General features: G+C 43.7%; 1 protein-coding gene across 3 annotated transcripts in view; it reads left to right on the top strand.

The window, feature by feature from the left end:
• Window positions 1-312: 312 nt before the first annotated feature.
• The window catches only part of LOC309358221 (thrombin inhibitor hemalin-like), a 36,054-nt gene continuing 21,370 nt past the window's right edge, over window positions 313-14,996 (top strand). The window contains exons 1-7 of one of the 3 annotated variants that reach the window (XM_081891173.1): window positions 313-392; window positions 5,105-5,284; window positions 7,164-7,205; window positions 9,259-9,435; window positions 10,947-10,976; window positions 12,289-12,470; window positions 14,277-14,630. In XM_081891173.1, the coding sequence (XP_081747299.1) occupies window positions 326-392; window positions 5,105-5,284; window positions 7,164-7,205; window positions 9,259-9,435; window positions 10,947-10,976; window positions 12,289-12,464 (672 nt within the window). In that variant the 5' untranslated portion in view covers window positions 313-325 and the 3' untranslated portion in view covers window positions 12,465-12,470; window positions 14,277-14,630. Of the gene's footprint in view, window positions 393-5,104; window positions 5,285-7,163; window positions 7,206-9,258; window positions 9,436-10,946; window positions 10,987-12,288; window positions 12,471-14,276; window positions 14,631-14,996 lie in introns of those variants that run through there. The other 2 variants (XM_081891175.1, XM_081891174.1) reach the window with 2 other exon arrangements.

The following is a 14,996-nucleotide window of genomic DNA, read 5'->3' as shown; positions in this document are numbered from 1 at the left end:
TTCTGAATCTTCCATGTCACACCGGTTGGGTTTGTATCACCATCTTATGGGAACAGATCTCTTTCTGGCTATGCCAAGGTTATGCTGAAGAACTTGATGGCTCCTCTATGTTCCTGGTTTGGAACAGTCCTCATTCAAGGACAGGAGGTTATCTTGCTCTAAGCAGAGGTGCTTCAGAGTGTTCCTGCCTATTAAAAACTTGTGCTTGATGTTCAGATGACTATCTTGCTCTACATCACTATATAAAGGTGTTCCTCTCAGCACTGAGCATTTGCATCAAGAAGCCACCATGCAGTGCAATATCATTGTATTCCTGGCCTTCATCATGGGATTATTGGCACCTTGGTTTAAGGTGCACGGTTTGTTTCCCTCTATGGATGTCATTTGGGAAGGTAAGACTTCCATTTTTCTGGCCCTCATACGCCTCAAGTCTGATGGGCCTCCCTGCAAGTTAGGCATCCAATGCAGAACGGAATGGGATCTGGAGGCACAGGCTTTGCGCTAATATCATGAGAACAGTTCTGTGGCATGCGCCACTCACCTCCGACACTGGGCGACAAATGCTCTGCCTTTTCGCATTCTGTTCGCCATGCCTGCATACTAGCCTCTCAGCTTGGGACTTTCATCCTAATGGATACATAAGGTCCCATCAGCACTATACCGTTAAAGCAGTGTTATACCACTTTAAACAGCCATAGCTTTTACCAACGTATCCTGGGAAATGTGAATTGTCAAGGCTGTTGAGAGTTGTTAGAAAATGCCCATTCCCCTCTATTTCCAGAGCAGTTTAACAGTGAATCCCAATTGGAGTTCTAATACCCTCCAACACTTCTCTGCTGAAGTGTTATTTTTCTAGAAAAAGAGGTGCCAGAACTCACTGTGAATGCCTCCCTTGTTCTCTTAGAATGGCAATGGTGCCAATCTGAGAGGTGCCGGAACTGAGTTTCAGTGTGTTCCTGCTGAAAAAAAGCCACAGGAATGTCCTATTCTGTACGCTCCAGGAGTGCCAAATTGGCACCGCAATTATGGGTGCCATGTAGTGTGCATGGCCCTGGCATCAAAATTTGTGGGTGCTCTGGTGCCCTGGGCCCCAGGGAGTTGGCACCTATGATACCCTCCAACATTTATCTGATGAAAATAGGGGCATACTAAGGAAAAGAGAGATTCGGGTGGCGCTGTGGGTTAAACCACAGAGCCCAGGGCTTGCTGATCCGAAGGTCAGTGGTTTGAATCCCCACGATGGGGTGAGCTCCCGTTGCTCGGTCCCTGCTCCTGCCAACCTAGCAGTTCGAAAGCACCTCAAAGTGCAAGTAGATAAATAGGTACCGCTCCAGTGGGAAGGTAAACGGCGTTTCCATGCATTGCTCTGGTTCACCAGAAGCAGCTCAGTCATGCTGGCCACATGACCTGGAAAAACTGTGTGCCGACAAACGCTGCCTCCCTTGGCCAGTAAAGCAAGATGAGCGCTGCAACCCCAGTTTGCGACTGGACTTAACTGTCAGGGGGCCCTTTACTTTTACTTTAAGGAAAAGCAGGACATTCCAGGATCAAATCAGAAACCAGGACGACTTCTGTAAATTCAGGACTGTCCCTGGAAAATAGGGACACTTGGAGGGTCTGATCTCTGTAAAGGTAAAGGTAAAGGTACCCCTGCCCGTACGGGCCAGTCTTGACAGACTCTGGGGTTGTGCGCCCATCTCACTTAAGAGGCCAGGGGCCAGCGCTGTCCGGAGACACTTCCGGGTCACATGGCCAGTGTGACATCGCTGCTCTGGCGAGCCAGAGCTGCACACGGAAACGCCGTTTACCTTCCCGCTGGTAAGCGGTCCCTATTTATCTACTTGCACCTGGAGGTGCTTTCGAACTGCTAGGTTGGCAGGCGCTGGGACCGAGCAGCGGGAGCGCACCCCGCAGCAGGGATTCGAACCGCCGACCTTTCGATCAGCAAGTCCTAGGCGCTGAGGCTTTAACCCACAGCGCCACCTGAGGGCGGGGGAAATAGAGGCTTCCTAAAAATTGACATTGACATTGCAGAATGTACAAAATTATATATACATTCCCTACAAAAGAGACAGAAAACGTTTGATTCCTGAGTGTGCTGAACTATCTAATATTAGAAGCACTGGGGAAGATGGCAGTTTTTCTTATCACAGGTTTTTAAGCACACACATATATATATATATATATATATATATATATATATATATATATAGTTTCAGCTTTTAAAATAGTTTGCGAGAAGCCACGGCAGTTTAAAGTGGTATAATATTGCTTTCAAAGGTTTTTTTTTGTGGATGTTTCCATACAGGGTTCAGTCACTTCACCCTGTAACTTGTGACAGGCAGTCCAACCCTATCAAAATTCACAATCTGTCTTCTGAATTACCCTTTTTAAAAGTATAAATTCATGTTTTGAAGTATTTCGATATTTAAATTCACAGTTATATGAGGTGTTCAGAGGGATTTTAAACCATGTTCTTCTTCATTCTCTTTAACTTTCTAAAAAAAAAGTCAACATCTTGAAGAGGCTAGTGTTGTGAACAAAATCTGCCCTTACAGAGTCTTTTGTAGGTTCTCCATTGGTAGGAGAAAATAACAGAGGCCAACCAGAGAATACTGAGAAGCAAAGCAGCTAGTAAGCCTGATCTTTATTAAAGCTGTTGCAACAGGGTGCTCCCCTCACACACAGGAGAGCTGAGGAGGACACAGAAGGTGTGCCTGCCCTTATATATACATTTTGAAATTCCCTGCCCTGCAGCTCAAGACCACCACTCCATATGTCATACATACATCACAGAAGGGGTGTAGCCCCAGACCACCCCACACAAACATCATACCTACATCACAGAAAAGGCGGTCTACAACAGAAATTTGAATATTGTTGTTTTTCCTGTCTGCCAGGTTATCCGATAATGCCTTATCTGATTGCCTTTTCTGGTAGTCTGGCCATTCCTTTGAGATGGTAATTACTTAATTCCTGAGGCAATGGGAAAGTTCCCTCACCCCCTCCCTCCTTGCAGAGAAACATTTGATGAGTTTGGGAGTCAAAATGGTTTCAGGACTATCTTCCTGTGCTGCTTCAGACATGTGGTTTATATATTTATGTACGTGTTTGCTTGGTACATTTATGAACACTTATTATATATACAAGACCTTAATTTTTTTTTATTACACTAGGAAGTGCAATATATTTAGTGCCTTTTCAAAACACAGCCAGAATTATCTCTTGAAAGAGGGCTTTGTGATCACATGAAGTTATTTCCAGGAACAGCATGCAATTAAAAAAAAAAAGTTTCCTCAGATCACAACACGGGAGCTCCCATACTTTCCCCCATCCAGCCCTTGGAAACAATTGCTGACCACACACCAGATGCTTAACGCACGATGCTTCCCCCCAAAGAATCCTGAAAACTGTATTGTAGGCCACAGAGCTACAGCACCCAGCAGCTTTAACAAAGGACAGTTTCAGGATTCTTTGTGGGAAGTCATGATCATTAAATGTGTGGTGTGTATCAGACCTTCCAGTTGTCCCTGTTTTCCAGGGACAGTCCCGGATTTACAGAAGCCGGCCCAGTTTCTGATTTGGCCCTGAAATGTCCCTCTTAGGGGATGGAGTTATGCAATCCCTGATCAAGGAGATACAACCTTTAGAAAACATCTGGAAGCAGTCCTGTAAAGAAAAGTTTTTTTTAAAAAAATATTTAATGCTTAATGATTGTTCTTTTACACATTGGAAGCTGTCCAGAGTGGCTGAGGCAACCCAGTCAGAAGGGTGGGCCATTCTTTATTATTATTATTATTATTATTATTACTACTACTACTACTATTATTGTTATGTACTGAAGTTCTCACCCTGGGCCAGCAGGGGGATACTGTAGATAGTTTTGCAAATAAGGGATCGAAAGTGACGTTCAGTGATTGGATAGTTTTAGAAAGTTGTTACAGTAACGTTGTACTGGAGCTCTATATAAGCAGGCTGACTGAACCCTTCAGTTCAGTTCTGTCCTGGACTGTGAATAAACAAGAGCTGTTGGAAGAATTGCTGTGTCATCTGATATGTTCACCCACAATTTAACAATTATTATGATCGATGGGCTATCATCATCATCACCATCATCTCTATTTTCATTGGAGAAATGTTGGCAGGTATGGTGTACGCAGCCCAAAATTATGTGATCTCATTTCCAGTGACCTTTTTTAAAGTATGCAGCAGGAGTAGCCTCTAGGAGAGATGTTTATCTTCAAGAATGTTAAAGGAAATAAAAGTGAATGTGGCCAAAAAGCCCTTGGACTGCCCACCACACCGGTGGAAAATGTATATTATTTCACACACTCCGTTTGGATTACAGCAGCAAACTTAACGAGATCAAAGTCCAGGCAAGTTGTACATAGATTTGATTTGCAGATTAGGGACATACTATATTCAACAGCGGATAACACATTCCAAGTTAGGGTCTGCTGCATCTGCTGCCTCATTCCTCCATTCACACCTTTGCTCACCTTCTAGCTCTCCTGATGATATAGCATGTGGAATGGTTTTCTGAAACTAGAGCACATGGGAATGAAAGATGTTAGAAAGGACCAGCGGAGGGAGAGATAAGGAGGTGCAGCAGCCTCATTGTCAGAGTGATCCCACAGACCTTTACTCAGGCAAAATCGACACACACACACACACACACACACACACACACACACACACACACATATATATATATATATATATATATATATATATATATATATATATATATATATAGTTCTAAAAAACAGCTCTATAGCACCATTTGGTGTCACAGTGTTATAATGCATTTATTGACTAATGTAGCTGAGTCCTCTGTTTATTATGGTGGTGTGCTATAGTCTTCTTAAGGGCTGTGGGAGAAACCACAACCAGACTCTGCAACTAGGTTCCCAGTTGGGTTCTTTGGTCTATATGATTCTTGGATCCCATTTGGGAAGGTCCAACTTTGGCTGCTTGGTAGAGGTGACATCAGGTGTTGGATTCACAAATGTCACATCTTCAAACGGCATCTTCTTTTGAGTTTTGAAAGATGAGATGGCATATAAGGAACTTGTCATTGCTCTTCTTCTCACCTTTCCTCAAGAGGAACGGCCTGCCAAGTGCAAATTGCGTCCAAGATATGGAAGGTGCCTTTCAGTTTACCGGAATTTTTACTTCGATACTGTGAGCGGCAGGTGCATGACCTTCATTTACAGTGGCTGTGGAGGCAATGCAAACAACTTTCTACATCTCCTTGATTGCGAAGCCGAGTGTATAAGGTTTGGTAAGGACAATTCTTTATTTCTTTCTGTTCCTGATCTTTAAAAATTAACAAATATTTAAAGTGAAAACCTGTTCAAAATTTCTCTTTTTGCTGCTAGTGAGTCATTCTCTTGCTGATTTGATTCCCTGCTGCTGGAGGTTTCATGCTCTAAGGTCCTTTTAAAAATTGTTAATAGGAATCATAGCCCAGCAAAATCTGGAGGGTCACAGGTTCCCCATCGCTGCCCCACAGCTGGTCACTATGTTTTCTTAAGGAAGGGTGCAGGAGGCCCAGTGGAGACCTGTTGTTGTTTAGTCATTTAGTCATGTCCGACACTTCGTGACCCCATGGACTAGAACATGCCAGGCACTCTTGTCTTCAACTGCCTCCCGCAGTTTGGTCAAACTCATGCTGGTAGCTTCAATAACACTATCCAACCATCTCACCCTCTGTCGTCCCCTTCTCCTTGTGCCCTCCATCTTTCCCAACATCAGGGTCTTTTCCAGGGAGTCTTCTCTTCTCATGAGGTGGCCAAAGTATTGGAGCCTCAGCTTCACGATCTGTCCTTCCAGTGAGCACTCAGGGCTGATTTCCTTAAGAATGGATAGGTTTGATCTTCTTGCAGTCCATGGGACTCTCAAGAGTCTCCTCTAGCACCATCATTCAAAAGCATCAATTCTTCGGCGATCAGCCTTCTTTATGGTCCAGCTCTCACTTCCATACATCACTACTGGGAAAACCATAGCTTTAACTATACGGACCTTTGTTGGCAATATGATGTCTCTGCTTTTTAAGATGCTGTCTAGGTTTGCCATCGCCTTTCTCCCAAGGAGCAGGCGTCTTTTAATTTCGTGACTGCTGTCACCATCTGCAGTGATCATGGAGCCCAAGGAAGTAAAATCTCTCACTCCCTTCATTTCTTCCCCTTCTATTTGCCAGGAGGTGATGGGACCAGTGGCTCTAGACCTAGTGAAGTGCAATAAATATAGACTGGTCACCAACACCCCTTGCTTGACAAAACTAGTGGACAGGCCGCTTGTGGAACCATTGCATGTTTTCCTGGGTGAGACTGATTATCTATATTTCATGCGCTTTGGCACTCGTCACGGTGTTCCGTTGTGCCAGAAGCAGTTTAGTCATGCTGGCCACATCTCCTGGAAAGCTGTCTGTGGACAAATGCCGGCTCCCTCAGCCTGAAGCAAGATGAGCGCCGCAACCCCATAGTCACTTTTGACTGAACTTAACCATCCAGGGGTCTTTTACCTTTATCTTTTTATAGGGCGGTTCCATTAGTATCTTCCAGTCTGTGTTCAGAGAATAGCACTTGGTCCCCAGGTACTTGTGCTATGGAGTTCTACAGGACACTATTCCTCCCCCAGTGCTTTTAAACATCTATATAAAACTATTGGGAACAGTCATTAGGAGATTTGGAGCACCAGTATCCTGATGACACACAGCTGCATTATTCCATAACTCCTTTTTAAAGCCTGCTGAAAACTTTTATTATGCAGGCATAATAAGAATATTTAAGAATTCTTATTATGAATTAAATATTTAAGAATAATTAAGAACATATATTTCCACAAGGGTTCATCTGCTTTCTGATTTATATAGCTTTTATTGGCTGGTTTGATGTATATCTGTTGTGAACCATTTTGATTTTTTAAAAAAAATGAATTAGTGGTATATCCATATTTTAATTAATGAATAAATTCAGTAAAAATAGCAGAATGGTAACTTGGGATAAGAGCAATTCCTGAGTGAGTGTCTAGCTAATTGTTTCAACTGCCCACATACCCCTCTTTTGTCTTCCTATAGAACCCTGTATTAAAGTGGTTTAACTCAGCACCCACATCGACCATGTCATACCATAACATAGCTATCGTTTTACTTTTCATAGGCGAGCCGGACGGTTGGTCAGTTCACACTACCCACAGTAAAGGTGAGATGTTCTGTTCTTTTCTGCATTGCATATCGCGGTGGGATTCACGATTAGTGCAGTGAGAAAGCTGGGAGGCAATCCAGCTACAATGGGCAGGTGTGTGTTGAGCGCTTAAGCACCAAGATGTTGAGCAGGGACCCCTTCAGTTTGACACTCAGTTCTTTGGGACTTGTGGGCAAGGAAGAGACGCCTGTTGGGGTCTTTCATGGCTCACACATCCAGAATTTTGGGGTCCAAGGGGTTGCGAGCTGCAAGTTGGGCTCCTTCAACAATTAAAGTTGTGTGGCTCAATAGTATGGAACCAGGCAGTATACTGTTTCCAATTTTTGGTCAAGTCAGCTCCTCAGCCACTTCAGCAGGGAGGTCACATGGTGGCTCCTACTTTAGAAAGTGCTCCAAACCACTCAAATAATACTTGCAGATTCTCTAGTTTTTATTGAGTTTAATAAAGTTGTGGACATAAATAAGCCAATCATGAGCATCTTGCCTCTTTACTCGCCTTCTCATTTACTTGTTTCTCAGCTTCGTGCTTTGCCCATACCTCATGGAGAGGCATTAGTTTAGTTTTATATGATGGAAGGTGAGAAAGAAAGAAAGATGGCTGACAGAACACGTAGAATGGGGTGGATGAGCTGTGGCTCTCCAGATATTGCTGGACTACAATTCCCATCATCCCTGACCATTGGCCATGGTGGTGGTGGTGGCTGATGGGAGCTGTAATCCATCTTCTTCAGGAGGGCCACAATCCAGCCAGCACTGGTGCAGACAAATGAGGCAGAAGTTGCAGCAGCTTCCTATTCTCTGGCTGCCACAGAAAATTTCAAAGACCAAGCACAGCTTCAGGGCTATTACCTCATGATCCTACACTGCTCCATGTACCTCATTATGCCTAGTGAGCTCTAACAGGTGTTCATGAAAGTTGCTGTGGTGATGTGCCAGATTCTTCTAAATGGCAGTAGCAGCCTAGTCCCTCTTGGACTCTGTTCTGTGATTTGGTAACTGGATGCAACTCTAGAGTTTCTCTGCCCCCTTGCCTGGAAGAGATAATCTTGGGATTTTGAATAACAGAACAGCACTTTCAAATGCCATCTACATCTGTTAAAGAATAGCAGCTCTCTCTCACACACACAATATGCATATATATATATATATATATATATATATATATATATATATATGCATGTAAATTAGCCACTGGTGATGTAGAATGAGGCAAACATGTGGCAGCTGCCACATAATATTTCAAGGCGCAACCACAATTTCAGGGTTTTTGTTATAGCATGACCCCACGTTTTCCCATAAATCTCGTCATCCTCAGTCAGCCCCGGTCAGTCATTGCTGTTGTGGTGAAATCCTAACTGCTTCTGAACTGCAGTGGCAGTTTATTTTATTTTTTTAATAATGATTTTTATTAGTTTTCAATTACAGTCCAATAATAGCCTCATTATAACAATACCAATTTATAATACAATCATTAATACCAATTGTTCAAATACCAAATTATATGATTTAGATAAAGTGGCTCCCTGCGTGCTGGATTTGATGATTTTCTTTATTTCTGCATTCCAAAATCTTATTAATTTCCATTACATTCCAGTCTTAATAACAATCCCTTATACAACAACTGCAGTATTAATAATATCTGTTTGTGTTGACACATTAAATGATTTATAAAACTACAAGTGAGGAACTCAAAGTATATCCTTGTTCTTCCTATGTGTGGCAATTACTCTGTCCATGGCTCTTCTTGTAAGATGTTCTTTCTTTCCCCCACTTGTTGCTGTTATTCGTCATGCCTTGGGTGAAGCTGATATCCCATTATTGTTCCACAAATTTTCCCCGCAGTAGCAGTTTAACCCCGCCTGGGCTCTCTGTTTCATGATTTTAACCTCCTGACTACTGCAGAGCTCCTGTCACAGCCCACTTGGAAGAGATAATCTCAGCAGTTTGAATAATCGATACAGGACTTTGAAATAGGATTTACATTAGCTGTGGAAGTGTGAGTGTGTGAGTGAGTGTGTGTAAGATTTCTATGCACCCCTTTCTCCCCCAGGCCTCCCTCTGAAATGCGAACAGCCACAACAAACAGGACCATGCAAGGCTATGCTCCCACGATATTATTATGATGTTTGGGACAAGAAATGTACGCACTTCATATATGGCGGCTGCGGTGGCAACGAGAACAATTTCAAATCTTACTTGGAATGCTATGTGGCGTGTGAAAACCCTGGTAAGAATGAGCCACTTTTAATGGTTTTAATAGACAACAAAAAGAACCTGCAGTTTTTGCTAAGCATTACGCATGCATTATAACTCCCAAACTGGGCAATCTTATCTTTAATCAAGGGAGTGGGGGGGGGGAGTGGGACTGGAGCTGTCGGCATCCTGAGGAATAGGTCCTCCCATTCTTGCTTTCTAAAATGTCAGTAGCAAAGCAGCTTTTGATGCTAGAATAGGGAAAGTACATAGTTTTCAAAGGGGGGGGCAGAGTCTGCAAGCGGTAAAGTACAGTTCCTAGGGCACTTGGGGCAAATGGGTGTGTTTTTAAATGTATTGTAAATGTACAGTGTATATGCAGTGTAAGGAAAAGGGGAAGGTTGTAAGTTATAATTTGAGAACAGAAGCAAAAAAAATCAAGTGAATGCCTGAGTGAATAATGTATCAGACAGATGGCACATGGAAAAGGGAAGGTGTGCATGTCTGGGTAGAATAATGTGAAAAGCAAAGCAGTACTTTTTACTGGGGAGCTTTACGTTGAGCTCCAATAAGCCCTTAGCTGAAATATATAACCTCCAACATTTCTCTGATGAAAATAGGGATGTCCCATTGCTGCTGCCGCACCGCCCATCTGGCTGCCCCAGCTATTCTGGGTGGCTTCCAACATATATAAACATATAATAAAAGATTTAACATTTAAAAACTTCCCTATACTGGGCTGCCTTTAGACTTTTTCTAAAGGTTGTATTGTTACTTATCTCCTTGGCTTGGGGCTCGCATAAGTCCATACCCTCTAACATTTCTCCAATGATAAGAGGGACGTCCTACCATAGCCTCCAACATTTCTCCGAAAATAGAGATGTACTAAGGAAAAGCGGGACATTCCAGGATCAAATCAGAAACCGTGACGGCTTCTGTAAATCTGGGACTGTCCTTGAAAAATAGGGACACTTGGAGGGTCTGGAAATGGCATAATGCTTATTCAAGAATGGGATAGTAACTTGGGGTTAAGAGTAGCACTGAAGCATCTGGAAAATGGTTTTGGCTGCTGAAATTCCCACCAGCACTAGCATCACTCATTGTCACAGTCCAGGTTGCAGGCAGTCGGAGTCCCGGCTTGGTACATCGGGACCGGGGTAGAGGTTGGGAAGCAGGAATCAGCAGTCCAGGGTCAGCAGTCCAGGGGTCAGGAAACCAAGGGTCCAAGAGTCAGGAAACCAGGAGTCGGGAAGCCAAAGCACAGCTAGGTGGGTAACATGTTGCTGTGGCAAAAAGCCAGGGAAATGCTGGTCATATATACCCCTCCTGGCCCTTGCCACCAGGTGCTATGAGTCTTCTGTCAAGCCTCACCTGTGCTTCTGTGCCTTGCTCTTCCAGGCCATACTCAGGAAGGCCCCAGTCCTGCGAGGCCCTACTAATGCTCACTCCCACTAATGATATCACCTTAAGACTTGCAAGTTTCATGCAGAAAAGGTCCCTCACACCTGCTATACAGTAATATTGTTCTCTTTATCCATTTAATAGGACACAAGTTTAATCCTGCGCTGACTCAAGGTGAGCAAAGGTAACAGCCCCGTGGCATTTCCCTTCTGACCCTCGTATGCATTCTGCCTTCCACTCCTGCTGGCTTTCTTCAGTTTGGCAGCTCACTTCTTAAGGTCTTTCCCCACTCTTTCTGTACTACTTTGTCGTTTCCACCCGGGTCCCAGGGCTTGTTTCCTCCCAAGACACAGTGGGATCTGGCCATAAACACACAGTCTAATCCCCATCCCCTAGACTGAGCTACACTGAACATGGGCTATAGCAGAGATCTAGCTGAGATTGTGAAGCTTCATGGAATTCAAGTGATGTTCAGGTGGATGAGTGAGGTAGTGGCACTTCAGACCAAGCTATGCTCCTCTATTCAGCCATCCAGCCATCCCAACTGACTTGGAGCCCTGGAGCAGGGCTCTCCTGGGAAGTCACATTCTGGTTAATTGGTCTTCTGTACTCAACCACTGGGGTCATCATCATTCAGAAGAGTTTACTGCCATCAGTATTTATGGAATGGATCATGCCCCAGGAGGACAGCCGTCCTCTGCATGGGTCATTCACTTTTGAACCCAAGACTCTCAGCCAAGGTCTTCCCTACTTATGTTTTTCTCCCGCATCCTGCGTATTGGCCTCTCTGTCCACAAATCTTGGAACACTTCCCCTACTTCCTTCCTTTCTCTTGGGTTCAAGGGCCTACCTACTGAAACATTCTGAAGTGGAAGCATATGCAGCCCTCTGCACCTATGGCCATGTTCTTCTGCTGATCTCCATGCCCATCTCTTTAAACCTCTCTCTCTCTGCTCATGCAACCTTCTGTTTGTTTTAGGGCCATAGCTCAGTGGCAGAGCATGTGCTCTGAATGCAGACGTTCCCAGATTCAATCCCAGGCATCTCCAGGTGAAGCTGGGAAAAAGTGTCCTTGCCTGAAACCCTGAAGAGCTTCTGCCAGTCAGTGTAGACAAATGTGTCCTCTTCTTTGCTCTTCAAACTATGACAATACACATACACATATACAGTGGTACCTCAGGTTAAGTACTTAATTCATTCTGGAGGTCCGTACTTAACTTGAAACTGTTCTTAATCTGAAGCACCACTTTAGCTAATGGGGCCTCTTGCTGCTGCCATACCGCCAGAGCCCAATTTCTGTTCTCATCCTGAAGCAAAGTTCTTAACCTGAAGCACTATTTCTGGGTTAGCGGAGTCTGTAACCTGAAGCGTATGTAACCTGAGGTACCAGTGTTTACATTATATATATATATATATATATATATATATATATATATATATATGAATGAAACTTGTCTTTGTGCTTCTTTTTCTCCTCTAATGCCAGAATCTCTGCTTGAGACATGCAAACAACCAAAAAACTCAGGACCTTGCAAAGCAACCTATCCTCATTTTTACTATGATTCCCAAAGCAAGACGTGTAAGCCTTTCATATACGGTGGCTGTAATGGCAACCAAAATAACTTTGAAACTGAAGAGGAATGCATGCAGGAGTGCATGTAGGCGCTGGTAAGAGCACAGATTTCTTTAGAACTTTTCCAGGGAACCCAGAGAACCTTCCTTTTCCTTTTAATGCTATTTATACAATGGTTCTGTTCCAACTCATGAATGCGATATCCTGACTTCACAGGAGAAGGATAAGTTTTGTTCCGGGGGATAGTTCAGGAGGGAGGTAAGGAGATGCACTCTGTTTGATGGTATGTTTTTTCGTGCAATCTACCTTCTCGCCAACAGATTAGATTATCATGGTTCCCCTTGGCTGGTATGAAAGAAACCCTCAGCCCATCGATAATGATCATGAATTAGAACAAATTAGAACTGCTAAGTTGTGGGTGAACATATCAGACGACACAGCGATTCTTCAAACAGCTCTTGTTTATTCACAGGCCAGAACAGAACTGGACTGAAGGGTTCAGTCAGCCTGCTTATATAGAGCTCCACTAGAACGCAACAGTAACCATTTTCTGTAACTATCCAATCACTGAACGTCACTTTCAATCGCTTACTGTATTTGCATTTGTGGACCTGAGTGAAACTATCTATAGTATCCCCCTGCTGGCCCAGGGTGAGAACTTCAGTACATAAGAAGAACAATGCTCTTGAAAGATTAATAGAATAGCAGAGAGAGGAAAGGAGAGGGAGAAGAGAAGAGAAAAGAAAAGCACATTCATTTATAGTGTGTGATTTCGTTGGGGGCAATGGCACTCATATAAGCACATTCCACACACTGTTTACACCATACATTTAAAGCACATCTTTGTCCCCCCACAAAATTCCTGAGAAGTGTAGCCTAGCAGGCCAGACTGTCCTCCTGCCATTGAAGTGGCCAATGGCAACAGGAATTTAGGAGGCATTCCCAGCTTTTGTTAAGCATGCTAGGATTTGTAACTCTTTGAGGAGTAAACTACAGGATCCTTTGGGAAAGCACACCACACTTTAAATGTACAGCACATGTGGTCATGCTAGCTTGAAATTTCAAGTAGTCATCTGATATCTATGGGCTTCAGGGAGTATGAACATCTGGATGGGAGTTTTATTATGAAAAGAGGTGACCAGTGGGTTGCGGTCTTTTCCCAGGCCTTCGTGTATTTAACCTTCCCCTGGGCATGGCGCCAAGCCCCACTACTGGTCAGTTGGCACCATGCCCAGGGGAATTGCCTCCTAAATTCCTGTTGTCACTGGCCACTTCAGTGGCAGGAGGATGATCCAGCCTGCTAGAAGCCAGTTCACAGGGGAGATCTGGTGCCTGCCCGCAAAGCCACCCGCCCAAGGAGGGCAAACAGACCTATTAAAATACGTGACCAGTTGGTTGTGGCCTTTCCCCAAACCTTCGCATCGCTAGCTACAACAGGGATGCCATTCCCATATGTCTCTGGGCAGAAAACTACCCTATTTGACTGACATGTGAATATTAGGATATTAGGATTACTGAATATTAGGAGAACCACTGACTTTTCATTCCCTGATGAGAAGGGTCTTGCTACCTCTGTTGTTTTGAGGGCTATCAAAAATTCCTGGATGCCAGTATCTAAGTTTGGGGTAAGTACTCTTGGTTGAGAGAACCACTGCGGAGATTTAAAATCACAAAATATGCAGCAAAGCAAAGCATGGGAATGCAGGCCATGAAAACCTTAAACTGTGCCCTTTAATGTGAGTTCCAAAGTTTCCCTCTTTCCCTAGCATAGAAAAAGACCACACACTTGCTAAATAAAAAATTGTGTGCTGCCATCAAAAAAAAGAAATTAGATTAATTTGGCATGACTTATATTTGAGAAACCCATGCTAGATCTTAGTAATCACAACATTCCTTTCTAGGTGCTCACAGACCGACTGTTGAATTATCTGTTCTCAGACCCTACCTGGTATCGATGCCAAGCTCACTGGTGCATAGTTAACTGGGCCTTCGTTTCCCCCCTTTTTGAAGGTGGGGACAACATTTGCCCACCTCCAGTCTGCAAGATTTCTCAAAGAGCATAGGCAAGAGCTCCTCCTCTAGTGTCGTCCTCCTCCACCTCTTCCTGCTTCCGCTCCTCGCGAGGGGTGCTGCCGAAACCTTCCCATCATTCATCCTCACTCTCTTCCCAGTCTCTTCCTACCAGTGGCATAGCAAGGTCAGGTGGTACCCGGTGCAGAAAATTTCTTGTCACCTCCCCCCCCCCCATTGAAATTATTAAAAGAAGGGAAAATAAGAGTGTTATTTTCTGGTTTATTTACTTAACATTGTGAGCATAAGCACTTAAAACCTTTTTTTTTCATGATGGGAATTTCTTATAAATGAAATCTTTTACTTAATTTCACTATTTTGCAGCCTTATGTTGATGTGCACTGCAGGAAGCTGAGGTGCTGTGTGAGCACAACTGCAAAAATCAATCACCAGTGTGAATATGCCCCCGCTCTTAAAGAGCTTACCTAGAATACAAGAAGAGCCAGTGGCAGAGGAAGGGGGTGCGAGCTGTGTCATTATTGGGGGGGTGTTGACAAAATGACAAACAAATGAGTTGTTGTTGTTGTTTTAAAAAATGGGCTCACAAAACT

The sequence above is a fragment of the Podarcis melisellensis genome (assembly GCF_964234715.1).
Source record: "Podarcis melisellensis genome assembly, chromosome: 15".
NCBI classification, from domain to species: Eukaryota; Metazoa; Chordata; class Lepidosauria; order Squamata; family Lacertidae; genus Podarcis; species Podarcis melisellensis.
The sequence above is the reverse complement of the archived record's forward strand: the minus strand, read 5'-3'. Positions and strand labels throughout refer to the sequence as shown.